The sequence below is a fragment of the Barbus barbus genome, assembly GCF_936440315.1.
Source record: "Barbus barbus genome assembly, chromosome: 17".
Classification (NCBI taxonomy): Eukaryota; Metazoa; Chordata; class Actinopteri; order Cypriniformes; family Cyprinidae; genus Barbus; species Barbus barbus.
Window position 1 is genome coordinate 21,417,840 of NC_136745.1, and position 21,155 is coordinate 21,438,994.

The 21,155-nt window shown below is 35.3% G+C and overlaps 3 protein-coding genes across 4 annotated transcripts in view; 2 read left to right on the forward strand and 1 right to left on the reverse strand.

Moving 5' to 3' along the window:
- LOC306883381 (E3 ubiquitin-protein ligase RNF130-like) overlaps nt 1-6,835 on the forward strand; it is a 47,088-nt gene extending 40,253 nt beyond the window's left edge. The window contains exons 8-10 of one of the 2 annotated variants that reach the window (XM_079438585.1): nt 452-656; nt 2,591-2,684; nt 3,108-3,473. In XM_079438585.1, the coding sequence (XP_079294711.1) occupies nt 452-656; nt 2,591-2,684; nt 3,108-3,123 (315 nt within the window). In that variant the 3' untranslated portion in view covers nt 3,124-3,473. Of the gene's footprint in view, nt 1-451; nt 657-2,590; nt 2,685-3,107; nt 3,474-5,648 lie in introns of those variants that run through there. The other variant, XM_079438586.1, reaches the window with a different exon arrangement.
- A 1,239-nt stretch (nt 6,836-8,074) lies between these two features.
- On the forward strand, nt 8,075-12,773 carry LOC306883609 (cathepsin O-like; the record flags this gene model as incomplete). Its single annotated transcript, XM_079438976.1, has 6 exons — nt 8,075-8,313; nt 9,385-9,506; nt 10,326-10,332; nt 11,763-11,898; nt 12,320-12,412; nt 12,739-12,773. The coding sequence occupies exons 1-6, from the start codon at nt 8,155-8,157 to the stop codon at nt 12,771-12,773; spliced, it is 552 nt and encodes a 183-aa protein (XP_079295102.1). The 5' UTR covers nt 8,075-8,154.
- Nucleotides 12,774-13,042: 269 nt separating this feature from the next.
- Nucleotides 13,043-20,670, reverse strand: LOC306883776 (tryptophan 2,3-dioxygenase A-like). The gene is made up of 12 exons (XM_079439255.1): nt 20,576-20,670; nt 20,274-20,376; nt 19,847-19,937; nt 19,393-19,463; nt 18,221-18,348; nt 17,756-17,942; nt 17,411-17,518; nt 17,219-17,330; nt 17,069-17,126; nt 14,378-14,457; nt 14,107-14,197; nt 13,043-13,915 (listed from the first exon to the last, which is right to left on the reverse strand). The coding sequence occupies exons 1-12, from the start codon at nt 20,608-20,610 to the stop codon at nt 13,756-13,758; spliced, it is 1,224 nt and encodes a 407-aa protein (XP_079295381.1). The 5' UTR covers nt 20,611-20,670; the 3' UTR covers nt 13,043-13,755.
- Between the last annotated feature and the right edge of the window lie 485 nt (nt 20,671-21,155).

A 21,155-nucleotide genomic window follows, 5' to 3' on the forward strand; every position in this document is an offset into this window, starting at 1 on the left:
GTTGTGACATTCCTAAGGGTCTTATTTGATTTGCTGTTGTTATGATTTTATAATGATTGATGCTTTTGAAAATAACATCGATGCCTGCAGTTTAATTGGGATGGATTGCCTGAATTATTACAGATCTGAGCATGTAAACACATTACTGTAAAAAAAAAAAAAAAAATGGCAAAATGAATATGTGTTGCTGGTTGGAACAGAATGATATAAAGTAATTTGGCCTGTAATCTTGTTTTTGCAGTGAGGTAGAGGATTTATGATCCAGTATCTCCCTCTGGTGGTCACTTCAGTCAATTCATGTCATGAATTTTTCATGTCATGTAATTGTATCTTTTTTTTCTGATATTAATATGAAATGTTAATGAATATATGAAAATATGAAGATATGAAATTTGCATAGTCTCCATTTTATTAACATAAATATGATTCTAAGACATTCATGTACTTATAGCCCAACCTGCCCTGCGTGGACAACATGGCTTTTGACATGGATCGGATGTCCCGCAGTCAGACCTCCAGCCAGAGGACAGCGCTGGTGGACTTGTCCTCTGAGACGAGCATCAGTCTGGAGCCTCTACGCCACTCCAATTCCTCCCAGCTTCCCTCCGACGAAGAGCTCATTCCTCGCTCTGGAGAGATCAACATTGCTGTCACTAGTAAGTGGGGCTTATTCTCTCTTATTTTGTCTCTCTTGTTCTGTCTGGATGTTCTTTAAAGGTGAAGTGTGTCATTTTGCATCACCAAACTGATTTGCAAAAACTGCATGCTAAACTGGGATAGTGGAAAATATTTTAACATTTGAAAAAGTTGCACACTTTGTCCTTAAGTTTGCTCACCTCTGTCCCACCTTCTCCTTCATTTCCTCCCCAGCAGGGGATAAGCTTTCCTTTCTGTAGTGCACTGACTGCATCGCTCCACCTGTTGTTCAGGGACATCTGTGTGCTGCTGAGGCTGAGCTCAGTGATGTGAGCAGGTGTCTGTGCTCCACCGCAGTGTGTCCTGCCCTTTACTGCAATACATATTTTGTACTAGACTTCTTAAGTCACTGCGTATATGTCATGGCACTCTTTGGCCTCTCTTTTCTGACATTTCAAAATTCTATGTAATATATATATATAATTCAAAATTCTACGTAATATATATAATTGTATAAAAAAATCAGATAATGTATATTCAGCCAGTCATTATCATAAAAGAAATACCTTAAGGATGATCACATTGTAGGTGTTTATTTTGCGATAATGACCATCTGACTTTATATTATTGATTACATTTTTATATTTTAGTTGTAATAATGCACGTTTTTTTTATATTTATATAAAAAAGCAGTTCAAGAACATTTTAACAAAGTTCCTTTTGACTTAAGTGGACCTATTTTATTTTATAAAATGCATTTTTATAATATATACAGTATATATATATTTTTTAATTCTATTTTATCTTGTATTCATCTTTTTTTTTAAAGTTGAAAATATTTTCTAAGCATTTTATTTTAATTGTTTTGCTACACAATCCACCTACAGTATCAACCTTAGACCTTCATCAAAAACAAAATCTATGGATCTGGTGACATCATATTCACCTTTCAAATTCTATATTATGCCTTTTCCTCTTATCGTCTCTTGCATGTTAAAAAGTTAAATTTAGAAATGTAAATTTCGAAAGATTTCAGACAAAATGCACACTAGCATCTCAGTGGGTTTCCATAGATTTCCTCTCACCTGGAATTGGATCAGATCTAGTTTTTGATGTCATTATCTGTGCAGTCAGACTTTCTTTCAACTTTGCTCAAGCTGGCTTTAAATAACAGACACCCACTCGTTAGCTTTCTCTCTGAAGTTATTTTATTGTTTAGGTTGTGTCAGAATTTTTAATGAGGTTATGCAGAGCAGTAGCACACATGTTGAGTGCAATGAAACTAAACTAAAGAACAGAAAACTGCATGCAGGTAAAATAAGTAAATGCTCAAGGAACTAAACTCCTTTATTGCAGAAACAGATGTAAGGTAATTACACATTTGAGGGATAATTTATTATTTCCCAACCATTTGTCCTGGTGCTATGTCTTTAAAATATTATGTTCAGCAATTTTAACCCCTCCTGTTGGCCTGTGTTTGTAATGCAGTGATTAATTATATTAAAGAACCCCAAGCAGGTGTATCTGCTTGAACAGCTCTGCAATTTATTTATGTTTTTAAAGAAGATTTTTGGTTATTTCTATAAACATTATGCCCTTTTTATAGCATTTACAGATGTATAGAAATACTTACTGATGCTTTTTCTAATGACATGGTCTTCCTAACAGATGCAAAATCCTCTCTGCTTTGTAAATGTATGGCTAAACCAGCACTAAGGGTAATTTGCTTTGAATGTGCTACATTCAGTTTCGCTCTCGTGTTTTACCTGTCTTGTTTGCGATCATCTCTTGCCTATGGTTTCCTCTACTGGTCCACAGATTAGAGAAGTGTTCCTCTTTTCTTCACGCCTCCACCTGTCGCCAGTTTCCTCTTCTCTTCGGCTCTCTGTCGAGATGATACCCTGGCCCCGCCCTCAACATAAAATGACCCCTCCCCCTTTTACTCTGTTAACAGAAGAGTGGTTTATTGTTGCCAGCTTCGGCGTCCTCTCTGCTCTCACACTTTGCTACATGATCATCAGAGCCACTGCCAACGCCCCCACCTACGAGTGAGTTTTGTAGATCAAGATATTCTTTTTCAGGATTTTCAGATTGTCACAGCATCACTAAATGCATTCAATATCTACTGCACAGCATGTTCTGTCACAGTAGTGAACTACTACATTAATGTACTACATTTCTACAAGTAAATATAAAGTGTCATAGTATTATGCAGCTGTAAGGGCTGTAAAATCTTTAAATTAGTTTGATCAAATTTAATAAAAAAGTGATATTTTATATATAACAAACCAGTGTTACTTTAGTATTATTAAGATACTATTACCGTTTTCTATATTTCCATTTACATTTTTATTTGTTAAAAATTTAGTGTCGACATCTAAATAGCATTTCTATGAGTTTTCTGTTATTTCCATGTGCTTCACATCAGTGCTTGTTAAATGTTTTTTTTTCTTTATTTTTGTCTTTTGCAGGCTGAAGTTGGAATGAAGATATTTGTGTGCTGTCCTGATTTCTAAAACAGAAATGCATCCTGAAAAATAAAGCTGCCGGTTACACTTCAAGTCTATTTCAGACACATGCATTTGTAGTTAACTTTCACCTCTTGCACAATCAGAGCTTTTCACTGGATGATATAGCTGATGAACTTCTTGTTTTACTCAATTGCTGTATTTAATAAGCCCTTTTTATTTTCATTTTAGATTAATAGAGTTTTGCATACATGTTAGATGTCTCTTACATTTGTATTTTTTTTTTCAGATCCTTTGGGTTGTCTGATTAAGTGAATAAAATTTTTAAAGACATTTGTATGTGTATTAAAGTTGCTTTGTGCAAAAATCATTGTTGTGTTCTTAGTTAGTAGTTACTAGTACTAATTGTATTCCTTGATACTGTTTTGATGCTTTTGTCTCTCTCAGTTTACCATGGTGAGACTCCTGAATCTAATTTTCACTATCAGACCAGCAACCTCCTTCAAGACATACAATATTGATTTACTGTGGCATAATGTAGAGCTACTGTTTGATTCAGTAGTGCCTTACAGTAAGTCAAGCCAAGAGCACTAAAATGTTGTATCAGCCTAACATTTAATGCAGTGGGATTGTGTAACTTAAGGTCAAGGTTGTTCTGCTCCAGCAGAGTTTAGCTGGAAACTTAAAAATGTAAAAACCCACATGAGCATGCTAATGAAGGATTAGGCCTGCTTGATGTATTGAAGTATATTTTGCTGTATTATTATTATTTTGCTTACCCCATTGTCAGATTATTTCGCTTGTTCTAAGCAAAAACTCTTAATTTTGACTTGTTGTTTTCTGAAAACAGGTCAATCATTTTTACTTGTCTAGAAAATCCTTGATTTAAGAATTTTTAGATATTTTGGCTGGAAACGACAAAAGAACTAAGTAAGAAAAGCAATTTTTGCAGCGTGGCCATTATTAGGCTGCTGTCTTTGAATCTATAATCATATTTACAAGTTAGCACAGCATATTTGAGAATAAAATATCCAGCATATTTATTTTAGATTTTTTAATTTATATTTATTTACCCACCTGCGGTTTACATTATTTTTTTACATACATACTGTGTATTATGAAATAGTTTAATAATAGTTGATTATATGGAGCAGCGCATCCACATATGTCTTAGCAGTCTGCAATTCACGCAGTTCAATATTTGCAGCCTTCTATTAGACATAATATAAATTAAATAGAACATTTAGACCTATGAAACATACATAAAATATACTTAAACCTTGTTTTGTTGAAAATCCTTGTCCTAATTTGGTTTTAACTTTTAAAAATTGTTGATAAATGATCACCATGCTATCAGGCCCGGATTAACACAGTGTAGTGCCCTAGGGTGACCACATTTGAAGTGCCCCCCTAAATCTAAAATATTTAAGAGCACTGTCAAAAATTCAGGAGCACATTCTGATCAATAACAAAAATTAGCCTCCACATTACTAGGTAATATTTGACTCAAAGTGATTTACAGGGGCATTTTTTTGTAATGGCATTTCTTTCAAATTTTATTAAAAGTAAGCTTTTCCTAAATTTCTAATAAAAAAAATAAAGTAAGAACAGGTAGAAAAAGAAGAATAAGTTACCAATCAAAAGAAATAATATTAACAAAATCATACAGAGGTGGCACAGAAGAACACAAAAGTGGCACGTAGGTAAATTTACAGTGGCTCAGAAGTGGCATGGATGCTTTAAATGCATAACAATGTTGTGAGATTAATGTTTTAAATATAAAATTTGTAATACAGAATATTGTTTGATTTAAATAACTAAAATGACACTTTAAAAATAAAACTGCCAGCAGGTGGCGGCAAGTCACTGATTTTATCACTGAATCATTCATTCAATTGATTTGTTTGAACGGCTGATTCATTCAGGAACGAAGCAAGTGACTGTCTTTATGAATGGGTAATTGAATCACTGACTCACTCGATTCATTTAAAAACGCAGGTTCATTCATAAATGAAACATCGCTATGTTTGAATGGCGATGCGCAGCGGCTCAGCTGTGATTGTTTGAAACTATTTTCGTTGGAGAAATTAAGCAAAATCAGGCAATATTGCAAAAGTTATTATCTTAATCACTTGGTGCCCCCCTATATATATTAATGGCTAATTTTGGAGAGTTAAAATGACAACATGAGGGTTAAATCAAGGAGCTGTAGTTTTACAAAACACTTCCATAAAAAAACTGATTTCTACTGAGAGACTTGATGGTAATTAATTGGTCTGGTGTCAAGGACATAATAAGTGTTGATTACACATAACCGACCGACATTGATTTTGTGCTGAGATGAAATGTCAGATTTGAGCACAACCTTATGGAAGAAGAAAATAAATCTTTTCAGTCAGCGGGAGCCGCATCTTGAATATTTTAGTAATATTCAGAAGAATCATCTCATTTCTATCCCCCTGTTGTACACAAAAACGGAGTATTATTACAAATGTCTTATGTCTTAATCTAACCCCATCATTTTTGTTGTTTGTCTGTTTTCAGGTGGTCATTTCTTCAACCGTAATTCTGTGTCTCCACGCAGCGTCGTCTGTGAGATGGAGCTTCCAGACATCCAGGCGTCACTGGACATATACGACGACAACAAATCCTGAGGACACGCACCTCCTCCACCTCCAGCCCATTCCTCCATCATCCTCTCCCCGACCCCAGACTGTGGGGAACAACCTTTATGAGTGTGAAATGGAGTATTGACAGTGAGCACACTGACTCTGGAGATAAACTCTACCACTGTAGAATGATCTTCAGAGCGATCGGTCTCCTCAAGTGAACGTGATTGGACTGTTGCTCCATCATCAGCCTCCTTACACTTTTTGAAAGACTATTTCAAAAGACATCTCTTCACAGACGGCTGTGGGAAGTACCTCTTAGTTTGTTTCTCTGGTCTCCTCGGTTAGCCACAAATGTTGTGTCGACTGTTGTCTCATGTATGTAATTTGCTGACCGTTTTTAAGTTCCCATGCTTAATATTGTTCCAGATGGTGAAAGCTCTTCTCTCGTGGACAGTCGTGAAAGCAGGATCAGAAACTGAGGCTTTATAGAAGAGCTGTCTGCTTTGGATCTCTGCTTTTGTAGCTAAACAAGATGCAAATGAACTCGTCCTTCATCAGCTGAAATGCTACAGCTTCACGTTTAGTGCTGGCCCATTAGCACTCGAAACTCCTCGACAAATCACCGTTACTTCCTTGTAGAAATATATACAGTATTTCTCTGTACATAGAATGAAAATGTTTTAAACATGTATTTAAAGAAAATCCTATGGAATACCTGCAGCGAATACTAATCAGTTCCAAGCAAGGGGACCTAATATATATATATATATTGAATATATACAGTATTTGCATATAATAATTCATATATATATCGCTCTCTCTCTCTCAAGTGGCCTCGTAGCACAGTTTGTCTTTCTTGGATCTTGTCCATGCACAAGAGTGTCTGTCTCTTTTGCGTTCTCGTTTTCGTAACCAGTTTTTAGGGGGAGGCATTGTGACCATACTGGCCTGCACTCACAGAGATCTTTGTGCTGATTCTGCATCAGTTTTGTTTTCTGTCATATGTGGCTGCAGTCAGGACTGAGACACTCAGTGAGTAAAGGCTCTGCTTTATGTGGGTCATGATTTGGGTTACCTATGTTACATACTGCCTCAGCATTAAACTTGTCATAATTGCCTATACTGCTTTCTTTCTTTGGGTGAGGTTTAAAATCAACACAAATAATACATATCAGTGTTATGTTAGTATCTATTGAAGTAATTAGTATTTTGAGTTAGCTTTTATTTTTCAGTTTTAGTAAATATGATTTTGTCATTTATTTATATACATATATATATATATATATATATATATATATATATATATATATATATTTATATAGCTTTATTTTTAATACATTTTTAGTACTTTTTTTCTACTTTTGACTTATTTTATTTTATGTATTTTATATCAGTTAGTTTCCAAGGCAACATTTTCATTTACATTTATAATATTCATTTAAAATGTAATCCAATGTTTGTATTTAATTTTATTTCAGCTTGATTTCAATTAATGAAAAGCTAGAAATAACAACACTGACATGGATGGATGGATAAATAAGCTTTATTGGGGCACCAGCCATTTTGGAATTCAAATTCAATTTGTTTCACCCTGAAAAGAAGAGAAAAAAAAGAGAAAATTAGATTTTTTTATAAAGGGAAACATTATTAAATATGATTAAGTACTGATTTAAATATTTTATTATGTTAGTTTATATTATTATTTTGAGCTGGTGAAGATGTGACAGCAAAAATAAAGCATCACTCCTTATATTAAATGTTACTAAATTACTATAAAAAAAATATGATTTATATAATTATTAGCAGCTTCACAATTAAGCAAAATAATTAAAGTGTAATAGATGTTGTTGTTTTACTTTCGTAATGACCTTGCTAAAAAAACAATAGAAACCATCAGAGAATTAGTAATGGTTTTAATGGGACTTGTTTTGGTTTTAATGGAAACTGTAATGGTGTCTAGTCTCCATTGATAATTGCTCGTCTTCTATTTGGTAGCTTGTTAAAACAACTAAATCTTAATGAAATATGTCCCAAAACACACTACAGAAGACGATTTCTGAATGGTTTTAATGGTTAAAAGCTGATGGTTTGTAATGGTGTTTGTAGTGGAAACCATTAGAATTTCTGTGATGTTTTCTATTGTTTTTTCAGCAGGGAACTAAATGTCATGGGCACCATTGAATGTGATCGTTAGCTTCCTGGAAAGCCTCAGGAAAAATGGTTTGCTTTCGAATGTAATTAGACGCTATTGTATTAATTTCATATAATTCAGTTTGGTTGATAACCTTTTCGTCTGTGATTCCTTGGTGCTTTATTTTCCCGTTTGAAGAGTCTGTTTGCCTCAGGTAATGCGTTCATAGATCTGCTGCAGGAAATAACCGAGGGTTGTTCAAGTGTACAGAACGATTAACTGGACGTTTACTAATGACTCTATTTAAATGGCGTTTACTTCAACATCAGTTGTTTTGATAATTTACCATGAACTGCTCACAGGATCCAAGAGCGTCGAACTAAGCTGGAAATATCTGACAGACGGAGAACGACTGAAGACTTTTCACGAAAACAATGAACACTATCAGAGACGGATTCATTTCCAGGTAGCTACATTTAGTGTACTAACATTAATATCTCACAAACTACTGCATTAAAAAAAAACATAAGAGCTCAATAAGTGATAATGGCTGTTTCTCAAAACCTAGTGAACTGCCTAAGTAGACACAGGTAGCTTTAGGCATCATAGTGTACAAATACAATTACACACTATATGTGTGTGTGTGTGTGTGTGTGTGACTCTGGACCACAAAACCAGTCATAAGGGTCAATTTATTTATTTTATTTTTTTGCTGAATAAATACGCTTTCCATTAATGATTGTTAGGATAGGACAATATTTGGCTGAGATACAACTCTTTGAATATCTGGAATCTGAGAGTGCAAAACAATTCAAAACATTGAGGAAAATCTACTTTAAAGTTGTCCAAATGTAGTCCTTAGCACTGCATATTACTAATCGAAAAGTTCTGATATATTTACGGTAGGACATTTCCATATTTAATATCCTAATGAATTTTGGCATAAAAGAAAATTTGATACTTTTGGCCCATGCAATGTATTGTTGGCTATTGCTACAAATATACCCATGCTACTTGTGACTGGTTTTGTGGTCCTGGGTCCCATATAATATTATTATTATTAAAATATAAACCATTTATTTTAAATTGTAACAATATTCCACAATATTACAGTTTTTACTTCAATTTTTATTAAATAAAATAAATCTTGCAGACCCCAAACTTTTAAATGGTTGTGCAACAAACCATCCTATTATCATTGTTTTTATATTTCTTAAATTTGCAGACAAGACACTTCAAATCTTACAGCTGATTAAAAGCAGTAATTATGTTGGTCAGATCTGTGATATGCATTGTAAAGTGCACATTCTAAGCTTTTAAATGACACCCTTTTTGAGCAGCTTCTTAATTAGTATTTTAATAAGGGTGTTAATTAATTAGCTAGCTGCAGCAGTTTTGAGAGGGTTAAAACTGAAAGTGAAAAAAATAATAATTTGTCCATTCCAGTCACAACAAGCTGCTGATTAAAGGTATTTGTCATCCCAGAAATTCCATAATTGGCATATTCTCATATCCTGTTTTGTGTATCCTTTTTCAGACCAAACTGAAGTTGGTGAATGAGGCGGAGTATCCCTTCAAAGACATGGCTGGGATCTGGCAGTACTTTCCTCAGTCTTACGCTGGAGTGACAGTGAGGAATTACTCAGCTTATGACTTCAGGTAATGGATGTAGCATGCAGATGGCTTGAGCTTTACATCAACAGTCAGCTGTGCCATTGCATTAAGTGCAGTGTAGACCTCATGTACTATTAAAATTCAAGGTTGAATCAAAGTTTGTCGGGATGTGGGCCAATGTTTTATGTTTACTCATCTGTTCTTGTCAACTCTGTTTGCAACTCAGGGTCAGGTGCTGAACGGTACTGATTGTACACTCACACAGCTCTTGCACCACTGGTCAAATACCAAACCAAGCACTTCTGACCTGTGCTTCGTTGTCTTACATTTGTGCCGAATGTCACTTTTGGGTTCTTATTGTGACGAGACAATTTTTGTCTTAACCAACTGGGTCAACCAGCGAGCCATTTTGCCGGTTGCATGGTTTGGTTTCAAAAGTGACAACAAAGACTTTTGAACTTCCCATTAATCAAAAAATCCTGAAAGCTATGTTTCACAGTTTCCACGAAAATATTAAGCAGCACAACTTCTTTCAATATTGATGATAATAAAAAATGTTTCTTGAGCACCCAATCAGCATATTAGGAAGATTTCTGAATCTAAGGACGGCTAGGGCCCTATGAATTCCGCGATGCTGAAAACTCGGACGGAATCGCAGAATCCAGTCATAAAAACTGAATTTACCGTTTTAACACGAAATGTCACGGAATGTGTGAATATTTTGAATGAATTAATCAAAAGTAGGTCATTACATTTAAATCAAATTGCGATATGGACTAGTATCTGTAAATAATAAGACGCAAAAGTCCATTTAAATATGAATCTTGCATGTTCTGCGTGTCTCTGTGTTAATGAATGGCACAGACGTGCGGTTTGTTTAACTTACTACATACACTGAAGTGTGCCGTCTCACTAAATTAGGACGTAAACACATGAACAACATAGTCACTTCATGAGCATTTTACCGTTTGATTTGAGTAAAGCTAGCATCATATCACATACACACACAGAACTGTAAAGGTATTCACGGAAACCCGTCAAAATAAAAGTCTGGTTTAATTTGAAGACACTGTGCCAGGTGTTGTGCCCATTTTCAACTCCCTGCTAAATTATTTCCCCCCTCGTTGAAATTGCTACCTGATTGCCTAATCCTAACCCCTCCCCCACACCAAACCCTAAACCTACCAATACTAGGGGGGTAATAATCTGGCGGGGGTCAGAATTCGGCACAACACCAGAAATATATTACTATTGTTCCGTACAATGTACATAGCTGCCTACTACTACTACTTCTACTAAAATGAAACAAACATTATTTTTTAAGGAATTTCTTCCATGTTTTAATTTTAACAGTAAATCCCCTTCGTTTGCCAAAAAATAAAGTTTGCTTAATTTTCAATGATTAAAAGATAAATTAAATTGATGTTTTATGACTTCGTTTGATAACCAGAAACATTTAAATAAACAACATAGAATTTCTGAGGGGGGGAAAAAAAAAAAACATTTCATAAGGCTATTTTAAGAAAAATATTGAATAAATTAAGTTGTTTTATGCATTCAAATAATTAGACATGCTAAAACACAGAATTTGGTAACAATAAAACAAATGGTGAGAAAAAAATAAAGCATTTCATAGGGCCCTAAACATGTCCTTTTTGTTAAACTTTTAATAAATTGATGTGAAAATGTATAAATGATGTGATTTTAATTAATAAGACATGCTTTTTGATTAATGCAATTTTATTCAACCATTAAAAAGGAGTCGAGAAAAATAAAATGGGGAAAAAAAACGTAATCCAGAAATATTATAACAGAAAAAACGGAATTTGGAAAAAAATCTAATGGATTTCATAGGGCCCTAGACTGGAGTAATGATACTGAAAATTCAGCTTTACCATCACAGGAATAAATTACATTTAAAAATATATTGAAATAGAAAACAGTTATTTTAAATTGTGCAGTATTTTTGTGTTAAATTTGGAAACGAACTAGTAATGATCTAAGTAATTATTAAGTATTGTATTCAGAGTCCCATGGGATTGATACAGTTGAAGTCAAAGGTTTACATACACCTAATTATTTTACCAAAATAAGAGGGATCATACAAAATGCATGTTATTGTTTATTTAGTACTGGCCTGAATAAGATATTTCAAATTAAAGATGTTTACATGTAGTCCACAAGAGAAAATTATAGTTGAATTTATAAAAATAACCCCGTTCAAAAGTTTACTTACCCTTGATTCTTAATACTGTGTTGTTACCTGAATGATCCACAGGTGTGTTTTTTTTTTATCCACAGCAAAAAAAATCGGGGCCTCTTGTTGTCATTGTGGATGCCATCAGCTGGCAGGATTACCTGGGCGGCATCATTCAGCAGCACTGCTCCAGCCACAACGCCAACCATGCCGTCCTGATCACCGGTTATGATACCACAGGTACACACACACAGTCACGAGCAGTTAAACACTCTTTACTTGTGCCTCAGAGCATATAAAGGTTCAGAGTGCTGGCCTTCACGGATTACGTCCTGTCAAGGGCACAAAATTGAGCCGACACTGGCAGACACTGGCTGTGCACCAATATCCCAGAAAACTGCCTGATGTGTCTGCACTATAATCAGCAAGCTGTCCGCAGCGTTTATCCTCTGCGATGATTTGTTTTCTCTTGTTTGTTTACTAGTTTAAATGCGGTACTTTCAGGGTAAAGTAGAGAAATTGATCCTCCGTGTCATGCCAAAACTGTTACTGCAAGCATTATTAATCATTTCATACCATTATACCATGTAGAATGACTTGTTATTAATCATTTCCCATTTGGGGTATATTTTCAATGATGTGTCTTCATATTTTGTCACAGGGGAAGTGCTGTATTGGATAGTATGCAATTCATGGGGGACCTCATGGGGTGACAATGGATATGCTTACATAAAAATAGAGAATGACATGTGTGGTAAGTTTATATAGTGACCCACTTTTAATGCTTTTTTACCTTGCTGACAGTCACAGTGATACACACAATACATTCTGCTGCTGTGAGGCATTGTGTGCGTTCATAAATATTCATGAAATGTTTGGACGTTGGCAAACACTCAATACTGTTTGTAATGTAAAAATCGAATCGTAAATGCTTAGTTGATCATGTTTAAATTCATATCAGATGATTTGTAAAGGATGTAGCGAGGTTATTTTGAAGTTGTGATCTTGTTTGTCAATTACTTTGAATGACTTTACACAATGTCAGATGACAATCAACAGCCACTCTCTCTCTTTTCCCAGGCATTGCGGGCAACGTTGCTGCTGTTTCTGTGTAATTGTCAATAATCTTTGTACTTCCGTGAAAAGACCGTGGCAGATCGACATTTTAAAATATCACCCTCAGGATGGAAATCCTCCGGTGTAGCTGATGAGAATTGTAAAAATTCTCACGGGGATGCGGATAACAAATCCTGTTGCCTCTCGAATGCAAAGCAAGTAAGCTGCTATTTGAGCTAATACGCCACATTCCTAATCCCAGCCACTGTAGCCCAAAATAATCGCTGTCAGAGCCAGATTCTATTTTAGTTATACAACACACACCAGCTAGATCTCTCCGTAAAGGATATTTTAATCTTTAGAAAACACTGTTAGTGAACACAAGTGCACAACTAAAAACGTATTGTATTGTGACATTGCACTAATATAGGACACAAGTGAACTCATCTGCAAAAATTTGAAAATATTAATATATGTGAATACTAATTACAGCCCTAATGAGTTTTGAAAGAAAAAGTGCTTATTAGTATGTACCGGATATTTAAAATGTTCTGCTTTTATAAACATTTTTAACTACAAAGTTTACTTTTTTTCTGTTTTACAGCTTTGCATTTGCTAATGCTTTTTAAAAATAATCAGAAATGTTTGTGTATTATATAAACTCTATTCGATCCAAGTTTACTTTTTTTTCAAATAAACAAGAAGTTTCTCTATGTGTGTATTTTATTTACAAAATAGAAATCAGTTAATTACATGTTAAAATATTATATTATATTGACAGTATATACACAAGTGCATCAACAGTTTTACTGATGTAGATATTTTGTTGACGCTGTTGTTAAATTGACTTTTCATATTCATATCTTTTCAATTCATATTCTAGAACTTTGTAAAATCAGCACAGCTTTGTAGCCACTCATTCTGTCATTTAAAAAGTTTTTGGTGACATAAATATGCGTGATGGTAGACTTGTGAGGTGTGAAGCTTTTTTTTTCTGTACTCTGCAAGCACTGTCCATCCTTTCCTCATCCCTCCATCTGTTTAGTCTGAGTCATCGCTGCTGCTGCTGCAGTAGGAGCTGTCGCAGCATTCGGCCATGTACTGGAAGGTATGCTCACTCGGGTCCATCTTGGGAACCCACTCCCTCGGAACCAGAAAGGTGGCCAGGTTAAACAGATCCACAAACACCTTGTAGCGATCACTGGTAAAACATACATAAGGCTTATCAACACACTCTGTTCTTGTTTTTGAGTGGTTCGTGTTTAGAGGATGGTTTGCATATTGCTGCCAATTCACATCTCATTTTCCAGCATTGTGTTTCACATGGATAATTCCAACAGATGCAGAGTGTTTCATCTGAAGACTGGATTTGTCCCAGATTATTTGGCCTACCTGACAGTGGAGCGCAGGTACTGATAGCCTGATGAGCCACCTGTGCCGTCTTTACTGCCAATCATTCTGTGCACCATACACACATGGTTGTCTAGGGGAAAATTCTGGTATAAATTATGCAGGAAGAAAAATCATTATTGATATGCAAAAGAAAATATTTTGTTCTCTTTTTTCAGTGTTGACACTCCTAATAGGCTTTGCCCCACAGGGTGTTTTAGGTCAGGTTTAATTGCAGTTCTTGATATTTTATGTTTTCAGTGGTGTCACATACATCTCCATTTTGTCATGAGGGTGTCGATGTCCATAAGAGATGTCAGGAGCTGGAAAGGAACCTGAAATCGAGGCTTCTCTCTGAAAGCAGATGGCGATAAGTTGAGTTACAAATGAGCTATCAGAAAACATTTTCAGTAAAGTACTTTGGAGTATCATGTAAATACTATATGCATATGAATATGGCAAGTATCATTCAGTACCATGATGACATATATCAAGAAGTACCATGTTACATCTGACTTTAAAAGTATGTTTATAAATATTAAGGTAATGTTTTGTAGTATTATATTTCAGACATATGTTTCTATAGCAATACCTATAACATGAACTAACAATGAACAACACTTTTACAATATTTGTTTATATTGGTTAATAATTTCTACATACAGTTCTACATATTTTAGCATAAATATGTTTTTAATTGTAAACTACTGTTCAGTGTTAGTATGTGTTACCTAATGTATTAAAAGTAGTGCTGTCAAAAGTTTTTGTTTACATGATATGTGTGTGCACTATGTATATTTATTTTATATATTATATATACACACACACACACACACACACACACACACACACACACACGTGTATGTACAGTGGGGGAAAAAAAACATTATCCCCTGCTGATTTTGTACGTTTGCCCTCTGACAAAGACATTATCAATCTATAATTTAAATGATAGGATTATTTGAACAGTGAGAGACAGAATAACAAAAAATCTAGAAAAACGCATTTAAAAAAAGCTATAAATTGATTTGCATTTTAATGAGTCAAATAAGTATTTGATCCCCTATCAATCAGAAAGATTTCTGCCTCCCAGGTGTCTTTTATACAGGTAAGGAGCAGTTTGTTATCTGTATAAAAGACAACCTGTCCACAGAAGCAATCAATCAATCAGATTCCAAACTCTCCACCATGGCCAGAACCAAAGAGCTGTCCAAGGATGTCAGAGACAAGATTGTTGACCGACACAAGGCTGGAATGGGCTACAAGGCCATTGGCAAGCAGCTTGGTGAGAAGGTGACAACAGTTGGAAGAATCATAAAACAACTGTCAATCTCCCTCGGACTGGGGCTCCATGCTAGATCTCACCTCGTAGAGTTTCAATGATCATGAGAATGGTGAGGAATCAGCCCAGAACTACACGGGAGGATCTTGTCAATGATCTCAAGGCAGCTGGGACCATGGTCACCAAGAAAACAATTGGTAACACACTACACCGTGAAGGCCTGAAATCCTGCAGTACCCGCAAGGTTCCCCTGCTCAAGAAAGCACATGTACAGGCCCGTCTGAAGTTTGCCAATGATTCAGAGGAGAACTGGGTGAAAGTTTTGTGGTTAGATGAGACCAAAATCCAGCTCTTTGGCATCAACTCAACTCTCCGTGTTTGGAGGAGGAGGAATGCTCCCTGTGACCCCAAGAGCACCATCCCCACCGTCAAACATGGAGGTGGAAACATTATGTTTTGGGGGTGTTTTTCTGCTAAGGGGACAGGACAACTGCACCGCATCAAAAGGGATGATGGACGGGGCCATGTACCGTCAGGGCATTGAAAATGGGTCGTGGATGTGTATTCCAGCATGACAATGACCCAAAACACACGGCCAAGGCAACAAAAGAGTGGCTCAAGAAGAAGCACTTTAAGGTCCTGGAGTGGCCTAGCCAGCCAGTCTCCAGACCTTATTCCCATAGAAAATCTGTGGAGGGAGCTGAAGGTTTGAGTTGCCAAACGTCATCCTCAAAACCTTAATGACTTGGAGAGGATTTGCAAAGAGGAGTGGGACAAAATCCCTCCTGAGATGTGTGCAAACCTGGTGGCCAACTACAAGAAACATCTGACCTCTGGGATTGCCAACAAGGGTTTTGCTACCAAGTACCAAGTCATGTTTTGCGAAGGGGTCAAATACTTTTTTGAAATGCGTTTTTCTGGATTTTTTTGTTGTTATTCTATCTCTCACTGTTCAGATAAACCTACCATTAAAATTATAGATTGATCATTTCTTTGTCAGTGGGCAAACGTACAAAATCAGCAGGAGATCAAATAATTTTTTTTTACCCACTTTATATATTTAAGAAAAATGTTATGTTTATGCATTAAATATATTTATATATGATATAAGTTATATGAATATAAATATATACATGTAAATATTTTTAAAATATATGCTGTATGTGTGTCTTTATATACATGATAAATATACACGGTACACACACACATTATGTAAACAAAAAGCTTTTTTGCGATTAATCGTTTGACAGCACTAATTAAAAGTTAATATACACTACTATTCTTAATGATTTTTTTCATTAAAGGTTCTTTAAATTGGTCAAAAGCGAAAGATTTCTACAGTATGAAAATGCTGTTCTTGTGAACTTTCATCAAAGAACCCTGAAAATGATTTGACGATTGATAATAATAATAAGACATGTTTCCTGAAGACCAAATCAGCATGTTAAAATAATCTCTGAAGGAGCACTACACCGAAGACTGGAGAAATGGCTAATGGCTTTGCCATCACAGAAATAAATTATATTTTAAAAAATATATTTAGATCGAAAACAGTTATTTAAAATTGTAATCAGTGTTTTTTTTATTATTATTTAATGCAGCCTTGTTGAGCATAAGAGTCTTAGAACAGCATCTTTTAACTGATTTTGTTAAATTAGTTGATCATCCTGTAGATAGATGTACCTATAGAAGTAGATCATCAGGGCTCCTTGCAGTGCTTTATAGGACAGCCTCCTCTGACCTGCACAGACAGAAGCAGATATTCACTTGTAACCGCTAGAGGATGTGTCACTTGACATTGTATCTCTGCAGCGTCTCGAGAGCTATGCTGACCTGTCCTTACTAAGTGATCATGTCTTTTCTCATCAAAGAGTGATAAGAAATTGTCTCTCTGCTTAATGAGCTCGGCCATCATCTCCTCTTTCATCTCGGAGGCTGGTTTTTGCTATTAAGAGGAAACAAGAGTTGTCATTTACAACTTAGATGTGAGCATTGCACAGAATTATCCAGGGATCCTCCACATACCTCTATTTTTTCCTTCTCTCTCCTGAGCCTCTCGAAAATATTGGTTTCCAGTTTCCCCCAAAAATTGAAGCCATCTTCCTCCAAGCCAGGCGTTCTCTCCAGCCATTGCTGGAAAGTATTGATTGCTTATGAGAAATGTAAATCAGCAGGTTGCTGTCTGTTAGATTAATCCTGACTTGATGTATAAATTGGCTACGTAACCTATTCCTCTCTGAATACCAATAACCTGCAATGAAATCCAGTAAGTTATGGTTCTCGAGCTGATTTTCCTTAATTAATACAGTATTCATGACTTTATAGCTAATATTTGATCTCATTGTGTCATGTCATTTCCCTCAGGTTTACCTCCACTAACTGCAGCAGCGTGGGCTCCTGCTCTGAATGGAGGAGCAGCTCACTTTCCTGCTCACGGAAATTGTCCCGGTAATGCTTTCTGTTGTAAGGGACCCTCTGGTTGTGCGGTACCCCAATCTTGTTTTCCAACAGTCGAAACTGCAGACTCTGGAAGCCTGAAGCAGGTGAGAGATATTCCCTGTGCACAAAAAAAAAAACGCAGATCAATCGAGCTAAATGCAATTATGCTAAACACTGCCATTGATTTTGATTTAACAAATTAGTGCCATCTAATGCTTATGTACTGAGTTAGCTATCTCCTGTCTCTTGAGTGTTAGCACATTTCCAACAGCAAGTTTGCCCAAACAATGCTGTTATCCAGGAAATCTAATACTTGTTTTCAGTAATTGCTTGACAGTGAGACTTAAAAAAAAACAGTATTAGGAATTGAAATAATGAGAATTATATACAACTTACCTGAAGTCATAGAAGTCTAAGGCAGTCATGGTTTCCAGAACAGCAAACTGGTCAAGCATCAGTCTGAATATCATCACAATCCTGTGGATGCGAGTGTTGACTTTGAGCATGTTTCGCTCGTCACGTACCTGAGAAAATATGCAGTAGATTTCGATTCATTTTCAGGAGTCTTAATAATGTCCCTGACACATGATATTTAACTAGAGAAGTATCTTAAAGTAGACTGAAGGTGGCAGCCTCATGCTGCAGTGCACATCCTTTCTTTGAACCGAACTACAGACATCAGAAAACGGAAGTTCATCTTTGTCCTGAAGGCCCCCAAACAATAAATGAACTGAATTTTTTTATTAGGTTTAGAATCATGCATATGTGGCGCTTTGACAAGAATCACAAATATCCTTATAAAATGTGAAGTAATATTAAAAAAAACTATTTTTTAAATATAATAATAATTGTATTCAACAATGACGAAATAATGACATTTACAATGTTGAAAAAGATTTTTATTACAAATAATTGCTATTCTTTTGAACTTTCTATTCATCAAAAAATCCTGAAAAAAAAGTATCACTGTATCCACAGTAATATTAAGAAGCCCAAGTGTTTTCAGTGTCGTTGATAATAAAAAGAACGTTTTCTTGAGCATCAATTTGGCGTATCACAATGATTAACACTGAAGACTGGAGTAATGACTGCTGGAAATTCAGCTTTACCATCAAAGGAATAAATTGCAATTAAAAATATATTAAAATAGAAATATTCCATTTTGAATGATATTTCACAATATTACAGCTTTAGCGAACATAAGAGACTTCTTACAAAAACATAAAAAAAACTCACCAACTTTACTTTTGAATACTAATGCAGAATAGCACAATATAAAAGATAATAACATTAAAATAATTGCCCTGGTTCAGTCTGAGTTGGTGTTTTATTTACAGATATTTATGAAAATCATTCATCATCTCTTGCTAATCTCTTCTTTGTGCCCTGTCAGCTTGAACCTTCATTAGATGTAATATTCTTTAACAAAATTTTAATAGGTGACTTATTAAATGTTAATCGCATTACGTTGATTAAAAGCAGGTTCATTCAAGTTAAGGAGCTAAACCTGATAACTACAGCAGTTCGTAACCAAGTAAACACAAGTCTTCTTGTTTGAGGCTACTCACATGTCCACTGATGAAGATTTCTCTCACCGAGTCCAGCTCCCACAGAACTTGTTTAAACCACAGTTCGTATGCTGCAATACAAGGAATGGGTTAATCATTTCTTCAGGTTACATGTGAAAAGTCATTACATTTCAAGGTAAATGTACTGAGGTGCTGCCATTGAACTCCAAGGTTATGAAAGTCATTATATTTCAGCATGTATTTATTTATGTGTTATGTGCAATGTTGGATTTACTGGTGTGGTAGATGCTTGATTGTTGACGTTAAATCAGATACAGAACATTACATTCGGCCACAAGTTTTTGAGTTAGTCTTGCCTATTTTTGGCTGCAGTGAAACTTGTCAACATTCAGCTTTATAAACAGGGAAATGAGCATTTGTGTTTTGGGAGCGTTCATTGGAGAGAGGCTAAGACTGATTTGCCCGAAGGCTGTTTAGCGTTTGTTTGGCTCACCTTGATGTGTGACGATGAACAGATGTTCGTCATGGATCTTGTTTCCCTTCAGCTCACTTTGAAGCACCTGAGATGTCACTATTTTATCCAGCTGGGGATGAGAGAACGTTTTTGTTTCATGGAAAACAAGCCAAAAAAGTATGAAATTACCATTTTTAAAATAGAACATAAAACTAACTAGTTCACTCTTCGCCATTAAAATCTGAAATGCATGCATTTCCCAGTTAATTACTAATTAATTTGTTAATTAATTTGGCAACTGAGGAGGAATCACATGATGTTCTGAACATACAGACCATTATAATAAACTTTACATTCTAGGGCTGCCCGCCAATTAATCATGAACTATTTTAGGAGAAGCTATGCTTTACGCTTATTAAAATATATATAAAAATCATTAATAAGCATGAGCTAATGTGTAGTTTACCTGCAGATAGTCACCATAAATAAGACCTCCTTTGCTGGCCTTATTAACTCCAGTCTGAGAATCATCGTTCTCATCTTCTTTCAGATGCTGCTTACCGGATGACCTGTATTTTCATCAAACGCATCAACAGCAAATACACATTTGAAAAGAAACTTTTGTGTACAACATTCAGTGCAGCTGTGTCTTCTGATTTCAGATAAGGCAGAAATATTATCCTCTACATTTTAGGTAGAAATGTGGCTTTGAGAGTATCATTATGTAATCTCAATTATCTAAATATGTTGAAAGCTGAATATACATACACAAATTTCCTCTGAAAATAAGGACATCCACTCATGGCTGAAATTTAAATATGAGACAAGCCGGATTGTTTTCTTTCCCTCCACTTCAAAAAGGCAGTTCTCAAGGATTTTGAGACGTTTTTATAACATTTCCCCCCCATGCTGACTGACCAATCGCCTCTAGATCCATCCCACCTCCCTTCTGTCCATGTTCACCCCGTGAACATGTTGTACTTTGTCTTTTTCTTATCTCAGGTGAAATCGAACTGAAACAGGCAAATTGAAACAGAACTTTGACTTCATAACATTACGTGTGGGATCATGTAAGAGGGTTCAGTTGTTCCTATATTTACTCCCATTAAAAATGACTTATTTCTACTGAACAGTCTTTTTACAGATTTTACATATATAGAACAAATTGACATACCAGTATATAAACTTGAACTCATCATGTCTATTAAAGAGCATCAGTGTTACTTTAGTATTATGTATACACTATTATACTTTTTTAATATTTATGTTATATTAGTACTGACTTCCCAGTGCAACATTTTTAATTTAAATCTATAGTTTTTTTTATCAAATGTTTATAATTTATTTT